Source organism: Corapipo altera, unplaced genomic scaffold (genome assembly GCF_003945725.1).
Source record: "Corapipo altera isolate COAL_440 unplaced genomic scaffold, ASM394572v1 108, whole genome shotgun sequence".
In the NCBI taxonomy this organism is placed as follows: domain Eukaryota; kingdom Metazoa; phylum Chordata; class Aves; order Passeriformes; family Pipridae; genus Corapipo; species Corapipo altera.
The window spans coordinates 649,181-666,704 of NW_020885028.1; the positions used below are offsets into that span (position 1 = coordinate 649,181).

The 17,524-nt window shown below is 42.3% G+C and overlaps 1 protein-coding gene across 1 annotated transcript in view; it reads left to right on the top strand.

Annotated features, from left to right (window-relative positions):
* The first annotated feature begins 1,403 nt into the window (after positions 1 to 1,403).
* Positions 1,404 to 17,524, top strand: part of CPAMD8 (C3 and PZP like, alpha-2-macroglobulin domain containing 8) — a 50,220-nt gene continuing 34,099 nt past the window's right edge. Inside the window, exons 1-18 of the mRNA XM_027668112.1 lie at positions 1,404 to 1,505; positions 3,728 to 3,879; positions 5,114 to 5,136; positions 6,060 to 6,225; positions 6,353 to 6,405; positions 6,888 to 6,905; positions 7,838 to 7,892; positions 8,027 to 8,140; positions 8,349 to 8,433; positions 8,703 to 8,811; positions 9,268 to 9,495; positions 9,634 to 9,804; positions 10,197 to 10,325; positions 12,346 to 12,535; positions 13,770 to 13,942; positions 14,041 to 14,190; positions 14,299 to 14,460; positions 16,457 to 16,599. Coding sequence (XP_027523913.1) covers positions 1,432 to 1,505; positions 3,728 to 3,879; positions 5,114 to 5,136; positions 6,060 to 6,225; positions 6,353 to 6,405; positions 6,888 to 6,905; positions 7,838 to 7,892; positions 8,027 to 8,140; positions 8,349 to 8,433; positions 8,703 to 8,811; positions 9,268 to 9,495; positions 9,634 to 9,804; positions 10,197 to 10,325; positions 12,346 to 12,535; positions 13,770 to 13,942; positions 14,041 to 14,190; positions 14,299 to 14,460; positions 16,457 to 16,599 — 2,195 coding nt within the window. The 5' untranslated portion in view covers positions 1,404 to 1,431. The remainder of the gene's footprint in view (positions 1,506 to 3,727; positions 3,880 to 5,113; positions 5,137 to 6,059; positions 6,226 to 6,352; positions 6,406 to 6,887; positions 6,906 to 7,837; positions 7,893 to 8,026; positions 8,141 to 8,348; positions 8,434 to 8,702; positions 8,812 to 9,267; positions 9,496 to 9,633; positions 9,805 to 10,196; positions 10,326 to 12,345; positions 12,536 to 13,769; positions 13,943 to 14,040; positions 14,191 to 14,298; positions 14,461 to 16,456; positions 16,600 to 17,524) is intronic.

The following is a 17,524-nucleotide window of genomic DNA, read 5'->3' on the forward strand; positions in this document are numbered from 1 at the left end:
TTAATGATTTTATTTTAAAGAGAAGACATATTAAAGTAAGTTTCAAATAAGGTAAAAATTTAGGCACCATTTATTTATCTCCTGGTTAAGGACCGATCAGCCTCTGAGTCCTGTTGCTGAAATTGTCAGGGAATCCTTGTTCCTTTTGATGACTTTGTGCTTTTAGGGAATGGATTGCCTTGCAGAAAATGTGGTAGCTAGGAATGACAGTGCTGAAATATATGGTAGCTGAAATTATTTCAAGATGGAGAAAAATAACAGCAGCTTTAGCAACTTGCTCTTTTTCTTGTCAGAAGCCAGAAGGAAGGGACTTTGGGAAACTCTCGAGCTGACTTGGATACAAATGTGTATTTTTGCTAAATAAAATGCTGGGGCCCATACCTGTGATTTTGAGAAGAAATGAAACTGAGGGTCAAATATTGGAGCCAACCTAGAATAAAAGGTTATAATTTTTTTCTGTTTTCCTGGTACTTTACCTTAAGGCAGGTGTGTAGTATTTGGGGGAAACATGTTGGGGGAAACAAACTGCCTATATTGAGGGGTTTCATTTATTTCTGGGGCAAGAATTCCTCTCTGCTGGAGCATTTAATCCATCACTGTTGTGAGATTTTTCATCATCTCGAATCTCTGCTCTTGCTTTGGATTTGCTTTATGATTTGGTTTATGTGAGCTCTACTCTTAGGCTGCACCTCTTCAGACTGGTGCAGGGAGAGCTCCCTCTCCTGTCCCGAACCCCTGGAAGCGCTGGCTGGGACAGAGGGATGGAGATGGATAGACTCGGGCCTAGGGATGGAGGAGGATAAAAAAATCCGGTAAAAAAAACAGAGTAGCATCAGTGCTGGCGCTGGATTTTGGGTTGGGAAGCAGTTCTTTGGCAGCGCTCAGTGGAGCCCCTCGGCGTGCAGAGGCTCTGTTACCGGGAACACACCATGCCGGGAGTGCCCGATCATTGGATCTTTGGTAACCTCGGCTTTCGCGTCTGTGGCACCTCTCAGAGACTCGGGAGGAAGGCGGAGGAGCCCGGGCGGGTCTCCGGGGGCACTTTGGGCTGGGGAGTAGAGGCGCCGATGCCGCAGCAGCCCCGGGGACAGGCGGGGACACCCAGCCCGACTGCGCTGTCAGCGCTGCCGGAGGTGCGGAGCCGGGTGGGAGCACACCTGGGGCCGTGTGGGGCGGGCCCCGCTGTCAGGAGCGGGCGGGGGAACGGCAGACAAAGAGCAAAGAGCCGGGGCTGAGCGGGCACCGGGGCCAGGAGGGGGCGGCCCGGGGGCGGGGACGCGGCGGGGGCGGCGGCCAGAGGCACCGGGGAGCCGAGCCGAGCCGAGCCAAGCCAAAGCCAAGCCCGGGCGCGGGCGGCGGAGGCTCGGGCTGCGCTCAGCCACGAACAAAAGGCTCCTGGAGCTGCCCGCCCCGAACGGGATTCGCGATACCATGTCTCGCTGCAGCCCCTGGGCGCTACTCTTCGCCCTGGGCAGTTTGAGCGCTGCACAGCCCCGAGACCGGCAGTAAGTACCGGGAGGAGCTCGGGGCAGCATCCCCGGGCAGGGCGGCGGGGCGAGAACCCCTCTGCGAAACCCTCTGCTCGGGGGGAGCGGCATCAGCCTCTTAACAAAGCCCGCGGAGCCCGCCGGACGGGTTGGAGGCTGCGGCAGCGGCACGTTTGTACTCGCCGGTGCAAAAGTACACAGGGAAGGGAAAGGGAGGGAAAAAAAAGGAAGAAGGAGAAAGCTCCCTTGCAATACCTGCCTCCAGCTGCTCCGGCGAGCGGCTGCAAAGCTTTTATCTGCGAGCAATTATTTAAGGAATCCGGGGTGTTGCGCTGGGGGTGGTTGGAGGTAATGCTGGGGGCTCACGAGGAGCGTGTGAAGGTCCTGTGGGGGAAGATTAGCCGGGGAGAAACTGCGGGGAAGTTCTCCGGCTTTCAGCCCGTTCTGCGTGTTTAGGTTAATTTTGAACCTACAACTAGTTCTAGTGTGTTTAGGTTAATTTTGATTAAGTTTTGCTTTGTTCTTTATCCCTACCTTGTTGTAGCCCGTCAGCAAAGTGAATAGCTGCATTAACTGAGTGCCATGGAGAACTTATTTTCACTTGCTTACTAGAAAATATTTCGCATCCTGCCAAGTTTTGGTGTAACCTGGCAGAGCTGATAGTCAAATGTGCTTAAAGGATCTGTCCCGTCACTGTCAAGTTAACGCTTTGAGTGCAAAGTTAAATATTTAATATTCAAATGCCACTTATAAAGTGATTTAAATGTTTGTGTCAAGGGACTGGTACTTCAGAAAGAGTTGCAGAGATTCAGAACAATATGAGTACATGTGCTTCACATATGGCACTGCAGAGCTGGGCTTATGTGACAGTTTAAATCCTATCATTTCATCCTGAATACAGCTGGTAGTCTTTCTTCCTCTGCAACTAGATCAGCTATCTCTTTCTTACCAAGAATTTGCAGGCTCAGTAGTAACTTTTTATTGTTATTCATTACTGCTCTGATGAACTTTCAAACCTAGCAGCCAGAAGGTTTTGAATCTGCAAGTACCCCATGCAATTTAACTTGAATGCCACAGAGTTCTGAACTTCCTTTGGGGGTAGTGGGATCTCCATGGCAATGAGGCCTGCTGAGAGAGAAACATGGGCTTGGAATTTGATAAAAGATGACTTGGAGGCTGTAAAACACCATCGTCCTCATCCCAAAGTGATAATTAATCATGAGCTAAAGCAACCTGGTTTGGGAGACTGTAGAAAGGCATGAGCCGAGAAACTGGGCTCTAAGAGGCATCTTAGGAATTGCCTCATATTAAAAAAAAATGCTTTTTGGTAGAAAAAAACCCCAGAAAGGTGTGTCATGAAGAGAATATAAGTGTGTTGCTTTCAGCCCAATGCATAGAAGAGCTCAGAGCCTGTAATGCTTTTAGTTGACAAGTTCCTGGCATGGTGCCATTCTTGGGGGAGTGGTGCAGATTCCATTCACAAATACTCAGGTTGCAGCATCTCTGGGAGGTCGTCTGGGGTGGCTTTAAAAACTCTGCATGTGCCTGCTAAAATAATGCCTTTTTGCTGGTGTTTTTATACTTGCAGGTCATAATTGTTTAAATAAAAAAGTGGGAATTTGAGCCTAATCTTGTAACTGCAGTTTCTGGGCTGCTTCTGTATAAACTGGAAGTTCAGGTGTGTTACATGTGTGTGAGTCTGACATTTAGAAAGGGCCAAGTATCAGCTCTGAGAACTGTGAAAATGAAGCCATGAAAAATAATTGAGGTAAAAATGTTACAAGTATCTAAACTGTTTCAAAACAAAGCATTAGCTGCAAAACTCTATCAGAGGTTCAGGTACCTTCATGAACTTTATGATTTTTTTATGATTAGCTGGTTGTATGTTTAGTTTGTTACATTTAATATATAATCAGCTCATTGTATCTTTAGTTTGCTACAAATAAATGTATATTATATATATGGAATAAACATTGATATTGAACTCTTTTTATTTAAATCTTAAGGATTTATAAGCCATTTGTAAGCACTTAGGTTTGTTTCTGTGTGCGTTCTGTGTTCTTTTATTCATATTAGATACAGGCTTAGACTGATGGTGGTCACAAACGTGACCATACAGGAACAAATATGTCACAGAGTAGTTTGTTCTTTTCCTTTTGCTACACATAAAGTGGCTCACAAATGACGATAATGCTCTTATTGCTGAGTCTTGACTGATCACTTCTAATTTTGGTTCTCAGGGGTTATTTGATTGCAGCACCTTCTGTTTTCCGAGCTGGTGTGGAGGAAGCCATAAGTGTGACCATCTTCAACTCTGCCAAGGAGACAACAGTCCAGATCCAGTTAGTGGTCAAAGGAGAAACTGTGTCACGAAGCCACGGAACAGTTCTGGGTAAGGTACTGTGATTCTGAACTTGAGAACTAGTTTGTAAGTTGAGGTGCTGTGGGAGCACAACAATATCTCTTAATTGCTTTGGTGATAATGGAACTGGAGGCAAACTAATATCTAATTAATTGGCTACTGCTACACCATCTCAGTTGATTGTGTCAATGTGTTTTTGACGTATGTGATAACAAACAGGTCAATAATTTTGGAACACCAAAGCATACACAGATGTTGATATTCAAAAGTTTTATAGTGAATATCTTTCCTTTTGAAGCCTGAATATTTGTCACTGGGGGGCTGTATAAGGAATAAGATAAGTTTATTTTAAAGAAAAACATAAAATCTGCATCATTATCATCATAATTGTCTTTCCTTATTTAAATTAAGTGCTGGGAATACAGTCTCTCCATCTTCAGGATTGAGTGTGGCTGAGAGAAGTGGTAATATTTCTGCAGTTAGATAAGTCATTAAAATCCAAGGCAGATAGCTCTATCCTGTGAATAAAGACAGAGTGTTTTGATTACATCGAACTTAATGCTGAGTGAATTTACACTGGTGAAAGTGGAGTCCAGTAGCACTGTTGTACCACTGCTAGGAGTGGTGTGAGCTGTGTTGTCAACAAGGCTCAGGCAATCAGGCTCTTTAACCATCATATATTTTAACCCTTCTGTGTGTTAAAATTGGGAGTTATATAAAAGCCATTTCCTTTCTTGGAACAGATTGTCTCTGGTTGTATCCTCCCCTTGTTGTCTTTGAAACTGGCTGACAATTGCAAATTAATTCAAAGGGAGTGATGCTTATACACATGGACAGCATATGCTCAGGACAACTCTTAGGTATGCCCGTATCCAGCAATCAAAATAGATCCTATCAGTGTTTTGAGAACTATTCAAGTCCCAGAAGAGGCCATGTTCCTTTTAACAGCAAAATACTTCTGTAAGCACAGGCTGCTCTGTGGTGAAACCTCAGCCTTGATGGTGCTCTCCAACCATAGAGAACTTTGCAGTTTATCTTGGGCAAAAATTGTGAATAAATGTGGACCAAGTTTATTTTGGAGAACTCTGCTTGGTCCATTTTGCTCACCCTGCAGATTGTTTTACAGAGCAGGAAAATTATTTTAGGTGAAATCATAATGAGGGTGTGTCAGGGAGCAGCTCTATGGTATTTGCTAAACTGCAAATATCTAAAATGTTAGTGCCTTACCTTGAGAATAACTCTCTCTCTTGCTCTCTTATTTTAGATAAAGGAACAATTAAACTGAAGGTGAGTGTCAATTAAGATGATTTTGGTGAAAGCATGAGAGACTTCCCTTCAGCCACATCAGGCATTGCTCTCTGAGCAGCTGAGGCACAAATACACGTCACATTCTGGTGCACACACTGAGGAGGAAGGAACCTGCTCAAGAGGAAGAGTGGAAAGTGAAAAGAGCAATGCTTGACCCATCACAGCTCACCTGTCAGACCCTTAGACCACTAAAGAAAATCAGTGGCTCATGGCTCAACATAAAGTTCTGTGTTGGGGTTATTTGATAAGAATGGCAGTACAGAATTCTGTGTAGGTTATGACTTCAGATGCAGGCAAAATTGAACTGGACTGAAGAACAAGCCTTTAAAAGTGTTGGCTCTCTTAACTTAGGGCTCACTTTGGACTTGTCTTCTTTGGGATGTAAAGGGGACAGGTGGAACAAAATACTAAACTGTGACCCGCTTCTGGAATTGTATGATCAGGTTTTTTACTGTGTAATTTTTAATCTGCTGTCATTTTCAAAGTCTGAGGAACTGGTTGAAAATGTGCAAGCATGCAATTTTTGTCGGGGGGGGGGGGGGGCTTTTTTTATGTTGGTGGTTGGGGTTTTTTTCCTCTGTTGGTAGAACTGTGTGTTCTGTAGCAGGAACACACCTTTTGTAGTGGAAGCTGCACATGCAGATCATAGATCAAATATCACTTTGCACAACTGATAAAGGGCAGAAGAGAATTTCCTGCTATGTTTTTAGCATGACTTTGCCTCCTTTGAAGTTTATATGTTCTAGAAGGTCTAGTGTGTTCTTCATTTTCTCTTTATTACTAACACACTGTTACACTGAAACGCAGCAGGTGGCTGCTCTTGCTCACTTCAGTGTCACTTATATTCCCAAAAGCTCAAAGGCTTTTTCTGTGTCTTCCTCACCTCCTGGTCTGTTTTCTAGGTGCCCTCAGGGCTTCGTGGACAAGCCCATTTGAAAGTCTGGGGCAACAGGCACCTGGCAGAGGAAGGGTACATCTTCCACAACTACACCACAGTCACTATTGACAGCAAAGGGTCCTCAGTGTTCATCCAGATTGACAAACCTGTCTATAAACCCAAGCAGAAAGGTAAATTTTGACAATTTGCCAGATCAGGGCTGCTTTCAAGCAGAGCTTTCTTCAAGGGTAGTTTCTAGGATGAGCTGTTCAGCTTCAGCTCTGATGACTAATAAATGTCTTCTTTTCCTTTTTTTAGTGTTGATAAACCTCTTTATGGTGACTTCTGACTTGAGACCGGTCAATGACAGGGTAAAGGAAACTTTTTTTCTTTCACAGTGTAAAATATACTGGAATACTTGATAGCCTGGATTTTATTCTAATGTTCATCTGTGCAGAAATAGCATTGGCTTTTTTAACCTATTTAGTCTTATCTTGTGGTAACTTTATTGTATTTACAATTTAGGTTTTTTTCACTTGGTCACATTCCTGTTGAAGGAGAATAAAGGCTTCTGGAGTGCTGGAAAATAGGGTACAAATATGCCAGAGCAGATAAAGAATTTCTCAGACTTGCACCTTATTTAGGTAGTGCACAGATGTGCAAAGTATTACTTTTCCACTTAGATGTGTGGATGAAATGTGTGTTTCTCAGACTACTCTTGGCAAAGAAGAGATGTTTAAACTCTATCACTTTGTGTATCACACCTTGCTTGTGCCAAGTCAGCTGTTTGTCACAAGAAGCAGAAAAGTAGCTTTGTTTCATAAAGTCTTTTCTTGTTTTTTTTTTCTTTCAGATTGAAGCTTATGTGGTGGTGAGTATCTGTCTGCCCATTTCACATGTGTCCTGTACAGGCACCAGGTTCTCGTAGCCTGAAGAGGGTCTGCAGCTTTTCAAGTCCGTTATGGCCATTCCCAAACTATCCTATGCAATTCTCCCTCTCCCTGCATCTTTAACTGACAAGACTTTGTGTCTTGCTCTTTTGTTACCGCCAACAAATATCCTGGTTTTCTACCTCAGTCTCAGAAATCCATTCCCATTTTTCAGCCTGAGAGGAATTGACTATATTCACTGGGACTTGTAAGTGTAACAGTCCCACTCAATTTTCCCCTTCAGATCCACTCCTATCCTTCCTCTGGCTGGGCTGGTATAGCAGGGCCAATCTCATCTCTGCACCCAAACATTTTGATAGTGGACAATAGAAATCCATGGCAAGGAAAGGGCGCTTCTCTATTCTTCCTTATGAGGTGAATGAGAGGTTCCTTCTGTGTCTAATCTTAGTTTTTTCTTTTTTTTTTTTTTCCTCCTTTTTTTAAACCGTGTGTTTAAACAGAAGAATCCACCTTCTTCTCTTGTTTGTGTTTAGCACAGATTTAATGCTGGCAAAACCAGTGGAATTAATTTCATCTGACTATGTCACCTAAAAATTGTCTTGCCTGTCATACCCTTTAGGAATAAGGTGTCACCAGAGGTCAGTTCATCCCATCTGAAAGAGGTGTCTTAAAACAGGTGGAAGATCTGCTGCTTAACAGCACTTGCTTGTGTGCATTGCTTACAATGCTCTTAAATAATTTTAGAAAGCAAATACCCCTGGTAAAGTATCTTCAGAACACATATATTAGTTACATTTGGACTGTTAGTGACGTGTGTATGTTAAAAAATTAAGTTCTTTGTTGCAAACTGAGTTCAATGCATTAGTGATACTCATTTTTGCTGTGGTGTTTCTCATTCCTAAACCATGTGCAGGATCCTCGGGGGTCACGGATGATTGAGTGGAGCAATTTGAAGCCATTTTGTTGTGGTGAGTTTTTCAGATTCCTTTCCTCCTTGTATTGTTATTCACCTTTGCTTCTGTTTCCCCTGAGTTGTGTTCAGTAAGCCTTGGCAATGTCTGAACAGCAGCACGGAGTTCATAGTCCAATTCCTTTCTTTCAGGTATTGTCAATATGACTTTTCCTCTGTCTGATCAGCCAGTGTTTGGGGAATGGCTCATCTTTGCTGAAATGCAGGGACACACGTACAACAAATCTTTTGAAGTTCAGAAATATGGTGAGTTGGCTGGAACCCAAGTGCATTTGGAAGAACAGAACACTATGAAATGTATTCTCTTGAGGAAATACCTGAAATAATGCATTTAAAATGTCATGAGGAAAAATTCCTTCGAGCTGTGGCATGAGGACACTGGTAACTGGGTGTTCTTTATAATCTGGGCAATGAGTTCTTCTTCAAAAGATTCTACTGTATTTTTTCATTGTAGTATTACCAAAGTTTGAGCTGCTCATTGATCCCCCTCGCTACATTCGGGACCTCTCACTGTGTGAAAAAGGAATTGTCCATGCCAGGTAGGAACAAATCAGGTTTCATTACTCTAGGTTGTGGTACAGTCACTGGAGCTTGGATCCCATCTGCTGCTGAATTTTCGGATTATTTCTTTTCATCATTATGAGCTTTCTTGTGTAAGAGCCTTCCTAGAATGTTAAGAATAAGCTGGAAAACTGTCTGTGCTATTTTTTTCTGTTTTCTAGATGTGCAGGTAACATGTTATTGCCTTGATATAAGCAGGAAAAAAGAAACTATCTGGAAGTTATTAAATATCTTCTTTCTACTTCAGATACACATTTGGAAAACCAGTGACAGGGAAGTTAATTGTCAATATGACTATAAATGGTGTGGGGTACTACAGGCATGAAGTGGGACACCCTGTCCTCAAGACCACCCAGGTGAGGAAAACCACTGACTCACCTGTGATCTGTGTTCCTTAATCCCACAGCTCTGTTTTGTTACTGATGGGAGATCAGAAAATAAAGAATAAAATGGGATAATTAGGTCCAGCATAATAAAAAATATTACTTGTTTTTGTATGGTCTGTTTATGATTTGGGGGGATGGGAATTTATTGGCATAGTATTAATCTGGTTTTAGAACATATTGGGCTGAGGAGAACAAGAGATTGAGGGACTGTGACAGAGCTAGTCCAGACGAGGGATAAGGAGGAAAATGAAACTTGCTTGCTTTCTTCCTTCCTTCATCCACTCCCCAATTAACTCTCTCCACTCCTAATCCTATAAAAATACTGCTGCAAACTCCTATCTAGTGCCTGTGATTTAGGCTTGGCTTACAGACCCTCTCTAGATGTGAATGCGAACCTACATTTCTGTTCCCCAACACAATTTGTAGATTGATGGCTCTGCTGTTTTCGATGTGTGTGTCAAAGACATGATGCCAGCTGATGTCCCAGAGCATTTCCGAGGCACAGTCAACATCTGGGCCACACTGATTAGCTCTGATGGGAGCAAACAAGTCACATTTGATGACTCAACACCTGTCCAGAAACAGCTGATTGATATCAAGTACTCCAAGGACACCAGAAAACAGTTCAAACCTGGACTGCCTTACAAAGGGAAGGTAAGATTAAAATAGAGCTACCATGAGATGGTACTGGCTTGATCTCAGGATGTCACACCATATTCTCTGGTGTGTTTTTCCCACCTGGAATTGCTGGTCATGTAAACCCTGTTGTTCTATAAATGTCACACTGTGTAGGTAGAAGTCACTTACCCTGATGGAAGTCCAGCTGACAAGGTCACCATCCGAATTAAAGCTGAGCTCACACCAAAGGACAACGTTTACACAAGTGAACTGGTATCAAGGAATGGCCTGGTGGAGTTTGAAATCCCTTCCATCCCCACAGCTGCCCAATATGTCTGGCTGGAGGTGGGTAAAAGATCTTTATAGGATTAGCGGGCTTTAATGTAACTAATCTTCTAAAACCTGCACTTTATAAAATCAGTGCTACAAACAGGAAATCGCTGCCTTTTTAGCTTCAGCTTCTGGATTTTAACATAGCAAACACTTGCTTTGTTTCTTGCTGCCAACAGAACTGATGTTGAGAACCACCATGAAAAGACGCTTCTCCAAATACAGCTTAACAAAGTAGTAAGGGTCTGATATTTGGGAAGTAATATTGCTGTTTAAAGATGACAAGAGATGAATAGCTGGAAAGCATAAAATGGGAGAAGGGGATACAACATAAAAGAGCACAAATCAGGATTTCTATGCATGATTTCTATGCATAACATTCAGATGTACCTTTTTTTTTTTGAAAGACCAAAGTGACAGCAATTGATGGGAAACCCTCTGGGGACCAATATCTGCCCAACTACTTGTCCATCAGCAGCTGGTACTCGCCCAGCAAGTGTCACATCCAGCTCCAGGCACCAGACAAACCTTTCCAGGTATGTTGGCATCATATTCGATCATGGCAACAATTCTTGGCTAAAAGTTCTTAGTTCTAATTAAATATTTCTAGGTGTTTCTGGGATCCGGAACTGTTTTTGTTTCCACTCCAAAGGGAGGAAACTTCAAGGAGCTGCACTTCAGCCACCAAAGAATTGTTCAATATGGGTCACACACAGTGCTAAGCAAAGCACCTTTGATGCTTTATGCAGCACCTCATTCTCCTTTGTGTTGTGGAGATCACTGGAATTCATGTTACTGGGGTGGCTTCATTACTAAAAATCAAAATTAAGGCTGTGTAGTCTCACCAGAACTTCCAATGTAAATCTCAGCTGTATCTGTTTATTCTTCCAGCTACTGAGCTATGAACACAGTTACCTTGTCTTTTGTAGGTTTTGTAGGAACCTCTCTAAAATTGTAATCCTGCCCTATAAAAGTTGCAATTTCTCTCATAAAGGTCTGATTTAATCATGATTCCTGTTGCATATTGTTTTTTGAGAGTTGTTTAGGGTTTCTTCTTACCCAGGAAGGTGTTCTGAAGGTCTGCATATTGCTTTGTGGGGAAAAAAAGTGTGTTTTGGTACTACACACACTTAAATTTCTGTTATCTGTCGGGTTGGTTTCAGATTCTTTGTATCCAAATAAGAGCTTTTTTTTTAATCGTTAAATTTCATGGAAGTTTAATGGCTAATTAATCTTTTACAAGTTTCCTGAGGTATGGAAAGGGGATTATACACTGCTAATCTGAACACATTGTTCTTATTATAACCTGATTAGAACTAATTCTTCTGTGGGAAAGCTAGGAGTTGGATGACCAGCTGATGTGGGAACAGTTTCCCTGCATTGCCAGCTCTTACTGGGTGTTCCAATTAGCTACATTCATTTTTTAATGAATTGTTTCATCATTTGCACTGGGGGAATTCTTAATACTTCAAATATTTAATGTCACGAGGCACTTTTTGGACTTCGTGGCATTCTCACTATATTTAACTATTAGCAGCTCCTTGTAGTCAAGTTCTGCCCTTTTGGTTTGTACCATGTGGACGTTCTGGAAGGAGAAAAATTGGTGCTGGAGAAAGCGAAGTTTTTCCAAAGGTTTTTCTGGGATTTAACATCCAGCCTGAACAGTTTTAGTTGGGAATTGTTCTACTTTAAATAAAAGGAGGGTCAGGAGTGGAAGCTTCTGCAGAAATCTTGCTGAACACCAGTGCCAGCTGCTCCTCAGGTCCCTGAAGCAAGAAGTTTGTGTTCCTAGGAAAGGGGAATTATTACCGAGTCCTATTTGGGGGATTTTTTCTTCTGAGCATTCAGTACTTAGTGAACCCCTCTGTATACAGGGCTTCAGTGCCCAGAGTGCTGCTCTGGAGTCTATTGCAGGCATCAGATGAGCTTACCCAGACAAAAAGAAGCTTTCTTCTCATTTATCTGTGTGTTTGACACATCCCTGAGTGCCAGACTTACAAGTTATTATCAAGACTTGTGTAATTGGAAAGCATTTTCCCTCAGATCTATTCTCAGTAATTTCATGCTGCGTTGGTTATGTTTGAATTAGTATTTGCCACATGAATACAGTCCCCGTGTATAATCACAGTTAAACTGCTAAGACTATCAAACACACATCTCTTTCTACCCCCAACCTATCTATCTCTTTCTTTTTTGGGGGGGCTGGACTACTAAGGGGGTGTCTAAAATTCAACCAATTCTGACAGTTGCTCTGTGCCAAAAGGCTTAACTTCCAGGATTCCAGAGATTCCTTCATTGTTTCATTAATGCATACAACCCCCAGCTCATTCTCCTGTAGATTTGCAGGGAGTGGAGAGCTGAACACTGACCTCTCTTTATTGTGAGAAAAGCCCATGACAACAGTGCTAATGTAACACACTTTTCAATGCTTATGTTTGTTAGGAGACAGGGTCACACCTCCCGTGGCCTGAAACCCAAAGGGACTTCTGTGCTTTATAAATCAAAAGTGTACATTGCAACAGACCAGATCTTTTGCTTTTCTGTCTCTGGGTGCAGGTAGGAGAGGAGGCTTGCATTGCAGTGAAGTCCACATGTCCCTGCAACTTCACTCTACATTATGAAGTGGCATCGCGAGGCAACATTGTCCTCTCGGGACTCCAGCCCAGTAACGTCACCCAGCAGAGGAGCAAAAGAGCCACCTTCCCCTCTGAGAAGAACATTGGTATCACACATTTCCCAGGAGCAGGTAGCTAGCAGCAGAAATGCAATCTCCCTCCTGTTTTCAGGGAAAAAAATACCTTTCCACAAACCTAAGTATCCACCTTTTTTGAATTGGATGCTCCTCAAAGAGTGTAGAATCATTTTGTGCAAAAAAAATAGTGATACATAGAAAAAATTCTCTGAGGGATAACTCTTAAAGAGTTCTCTCTAGTCTTTCTGCAGTCTTTCTCTGTTAAGAAAATTGATCTTTGCTTGCCTTTGGCTCAGCAGAGTGTCAAGGAAGTGTGTGATGGGGCTGGGGCAGTTTGCTGAGCTGGTTGAGCTTGAACTGAGAAGAGAACATTAGATGGACTGATAATGTGGATCAGCCTAAAGGAGAAGATCAAGCAGTCCACACAGGGAAGGAAAACGAAGTGTGGACTCCTAGTTTGTCCAAGGAATAACAGAAAAATACAAATCTGGTGAACTTAGGGACCAGGGGGATAAAGAATAGTGGAATTGGGAGATGCATGTAACAGCTGCCAAAGAAAATGTCTGTCCTGGTAACCTGTCTGCAGTAACAACCAGTTTGGGAGTCAGGCAAAGAGTAAAACATGTACCCAACCCAGCTGGAAATCAGAGGTTTGGGAATTTGTAATGTCTTTTTGCACTGAAGATTTGTTCTGAGCTGTTGCATTTACAGGCTGCCTGAAGGCATTGTGGTTGCTCTGTCTTTGGAAGTGTTCCAGGGCAGGTTGGATGGGACTTTGGGCAACCTGATCCTATGAAAGATGTCCTTGTCCACAGCAGGGGGCTGGAACTAGATGATCTCTGAAGGTTCCTTCTAACCCAAACCTTTGGGTGATTCTATTTAACTTCTGCAGTGATTATGTGCTCTATAAACTGCATAATCTTTTTCAAATTCATTTATACCTTTTCTCTCAGCAGAGTTTTGCAGCAGTAGATACCTTTTTTTTGTTTGTTTTTAATGGCTTAATAACTTGACCGTGTATTTCCTTGATTTTTATGACTGGAAAAACACTGAGTAGTCATTCCCTATCCACCTTCACCGTGCTGCTCATTATGTTAAGGGTGCTAATTTCCCATCAGCTTTCACAAAGAAGAGAAAAAGGGAAAAGACTGAATTAAAGAAAAACATGTGCAACAGGGAAGAATGCAAGCCTTGAGTGGAGAGTTCTGTGCCTCTCAGCAGCAGGATGGGGCAGGAAGAAGAGAGATTTTGATAAATAAGACTATATTTTTTACCATTTCTGTTCCAGCACCTACCAGCACACCTACAGCAGAGGTTGAGGTGTGTGTGACGTTCCTGAGATTCTCGGTCCTTCACTCTATGGCTCCCTTGGGCCGTCTCCTGGTGTACTATGTGAGGGAGAACGGGGAGGGGGTCACAGACAGCCTGCAGTTCACTGTGAATTCCTCCTTTGAGAACCAGGTAGGGGCTCTGGAGCCAGCGGGGAGGAAGGGATGGGGTTTCATTCTTCCCTGTAGTTTAACCTGCTGACATAACTGGGCTTAAATGTTCATTCCCAGGTTGCAGTGGTGCTCTCAGCAAATGAGACCAGACCTGGTGATGTCGTGAACATCAAGATCAGAGCTGCAAAATCGAGCTGTGTCTGCATTGCCACTGTGGATAAGAGTGTCTACCTGCTGAAGACAGGCTTTCAGCTGACAGCCAGTCAGGTATAAGGAGCTTAAGGCACTGATGTCTTTACCTCAGTGCTATGATCCACATCTACCTTGTGTGTACCTTTGTACCCAAGGAGAGCAGCCTCTGTCCTTTCCCTGCAGGTTTTTCAGGAGCTTGCAGAGTATGATGTGTCTGATGCTTTTGGAGCTCCAAAGGAGGAAGGGCACTTCTGGTGGCCAGGCATGTCCTCACATAGACGCCGTAGATCTTCAGTCTTTCCCTGGCACTGGGACATCACCAAGGACGCTCGCTTCGCCTTTACAGTAGGAAGAATGAGCCTCCCTTCTCTATGGAGTTGTTTTGCTTTCATGTTTGCAGGATGATTTTTCAGCTCCATATTTTGCCCATACCACAGCTATTTCTCTGAGAGGAGGCTGGAAAGTAATTTTTGAGAACAGAGTTCACTGTTCCAGCAAAAATGTTGGAGAGATGTTGTTTGATTTTGGCCAGTCTTGATGAGAGGGCCAGTTACGCTACTTGGGGAAGGAATTCATGCTGATGCTCTGGAGAATTAGAGGGACCAGAAGGTTCCTCCAGCTGTGGATGAGCTTGCAGGTCTCTTCTGCAGCTCCTCTGACAGGGAAGGAAGGTGGAATGTGAGTCTTTCCTTGTAGTCTTTTCCCTTTTGGACTGTCCTTTGGAAATCATTTACATTTCTTTCCTGCCCAAGCTCTGCCAGCTTCTGTGGCCGTCTGCATGAAAGATAAGGAATGTTTTCTTTGTATCCTCAATCAAGTTACTGCTTAAATGCCATATATTTAAGTAGTTATGTTTGCTTGGTGTCTTTCTATAGTTAAACCTGACCAGATTTTAAATATCTTATTTCTTTGATCTGTGCTGTGTATTTGCATTAACTTTCAAGTTGAGCATTTAAAACAAGTTCTTTTTCTTTTTTTTTTTTTTTAATTTATTCATGCACTGATTCATTTGTTCATTGCTTTGGATACTAACAGTGCAGTCCTTTAAGCTGATAATAGTCTCCTGTGGGTTTTAAGACATGCTACTATTTCCATTAGCTTCTTGCTTTTCTTTTGTTTAAAATGATGTTACTTCATTGAGAAGTTCTGCTTGTTTGCCTCTTCCTTTCCTTCCTGGAGTTGCACAGTAGAGTCTATCCACCCTTTCAGACTCTGCTGACATCCCACTTTTCTGTCTTCCTCACCATGCAGGGTGTAACCTCTGTTCCCTGATTGCCTGAAATAAGAACATTCCACGTGAAAGGCTGTGCTGTGAATGTTTTATATTCTTTACACAGACTCTTACTGCTGGCTGCTCTGAAAGACAGATTGACCTAGAGAACCAGTGTCACAGGTCTAATGTTTGATGTTCTTTCCGATTTTAATCCACGTAACTGCTAATAATTATGATCCTTGCTTCCTACAGATCCTCTGTCTCCTCATTCTTTGTCCTTTCTGGGATTTTTAGCTAAATTGTTTTATTATGTTACCTTAAACCCCAAAGGCTTTCATATATTCCCCCAATGCCTCAACCTCTTAAACTCTAAATCCTCGTTGCAACCCCCCATTTCAGGAGTCACTGCTGCTTCTCTCCTTGGGATCTGGTTTTGTTCTGATGCTGCTTTTTTTCTTCCTGAGAGGTAGAAATTCTTGGGAAAAGGTGCATATATTGGGAGCTGGTGTGACTGCAGGGCTGCATCTCTGGTGTGTGATAACTGGGTGTGGATGTGGAGAACAAAGCTCATTCTTTGGCGTCTGAGAGCTCCTGTCTCTTATGAATAAGTGCATTTAGGGGACAGAGCTGGCAGAGAGCTTTCTCAGGAGTTCTGTGCTTTCCCTGTGGAGCTGTGTGGACAGTTTTCATTTTGCTTGGCATCCCTGGCAGTACAGAATTGGTGATGTCTGATGTGAGAGCTGCCTGCTAAGTGCAGCTGAATACTCTGGAAACTTTTAGGAAAGGTAAAAAGCTGTAATGTTGCATTCTAGAGGAAAAATCTGTGTAATTATTTTTTTACCTCTAGCTGCCCGGCAATCACATATGCTCAGTAATGTTAGATAGTGATTTAAATGCATTTTCCAAGCAGACAAGAGCTTTCTCATAAAACCTCTGAGGATGTATCTTCATTCTTATATAAAATTTAAAAAAAAATCCTCAGGTTTCAATTGAGATTTACCCCATAAATGTTAGAACAGGATTGAGGAATTCTATTTTTAAAAGTTTTTCTTGGTACACATTTAATTCTCTTAATTTATTTTTTTCCTTGCTGGTTTTTGTTTTGTGGTCTTCATTTGCATGTTCTAGGAAACTGGTTTGGTGGTAATGACTGACATAGTCAGCTTGAACCACAGGCAGAATGGAGGAATGTACACAGATGAGGCTGTCCCAGCCTTCCAGCCACACACTGGGACCTTGGTGGCCACAATGCATTCTAAAATAACAGCAAGGTAACTTTTTTTTTTTTGTAATATATATTGTCTATGTTACTCTGAGCTGTTTTTTCTTTTTTTCTATATTATCAGCTGCTTTCCACCTCCATACCCCCAGGTTTAAAGGCAGTGGTGAAGAAACTCTTCTGATGTCTTGATAGACTTAACAAAACTTACAGCTGACATTACTTTGTTAAATTTAGTTTAATTCTGGAAAAATGTAGAGAAATATTCTTCAAAATTAAGATATGAATATGATATGATTTGATAAGATACGATATGAATCATCTGACACTCTTTCATATGTCAGTTTTCTGGGAATTAGTTGCTGCTTTCTCAATATTTTCAAGCTAGAGCTGGTTTCACAGAGTTAATTCTTTGTTATTTTGGCCATTCAGCTGGTGGTCAAAATGAGGGGCTGCAGGAAGAATAAATCCTGAAGTGCAGTGGGTAATTCTGAGCCTTCCATTTGCATCCTGAACATCCTGGGAGCTTCTCTTAGCAGAGCCAGGGGGTTAATTAACAAAAAGATAATGAAGCATCATAGGTGTAGAAAAACTGACTAAATTATTAAAATATTAGAGGTCAAGACAACTCCAAGAGAAGAAGTGGAGAGGAATATAAAGTAGTGATTGTAGTAACTGCCGTTAGTTAGGCCATATCATATCCTGGGAAGTCACATGCTCAGTGTGCTCCTTTTGACTTCCTTTGGTGAAAGAATTTGGATCATAAAATCAAATAATCCTTAAAACTAGCAGAAATAATATAATCTTATTTGTACTGGATTTTTTTACATTCTTATTTATGTCTGCAGAGTGTGTGTGTGCACAATGGGATTGTTTGGGAGGACCATGTAATTTGTGTTATGGGTGATCGCCTACTCACTGAATGAGTCTGTAGCGAGCCAGAATGTTGGTGATGTGAGCTGCAGTCAGGTGATAAC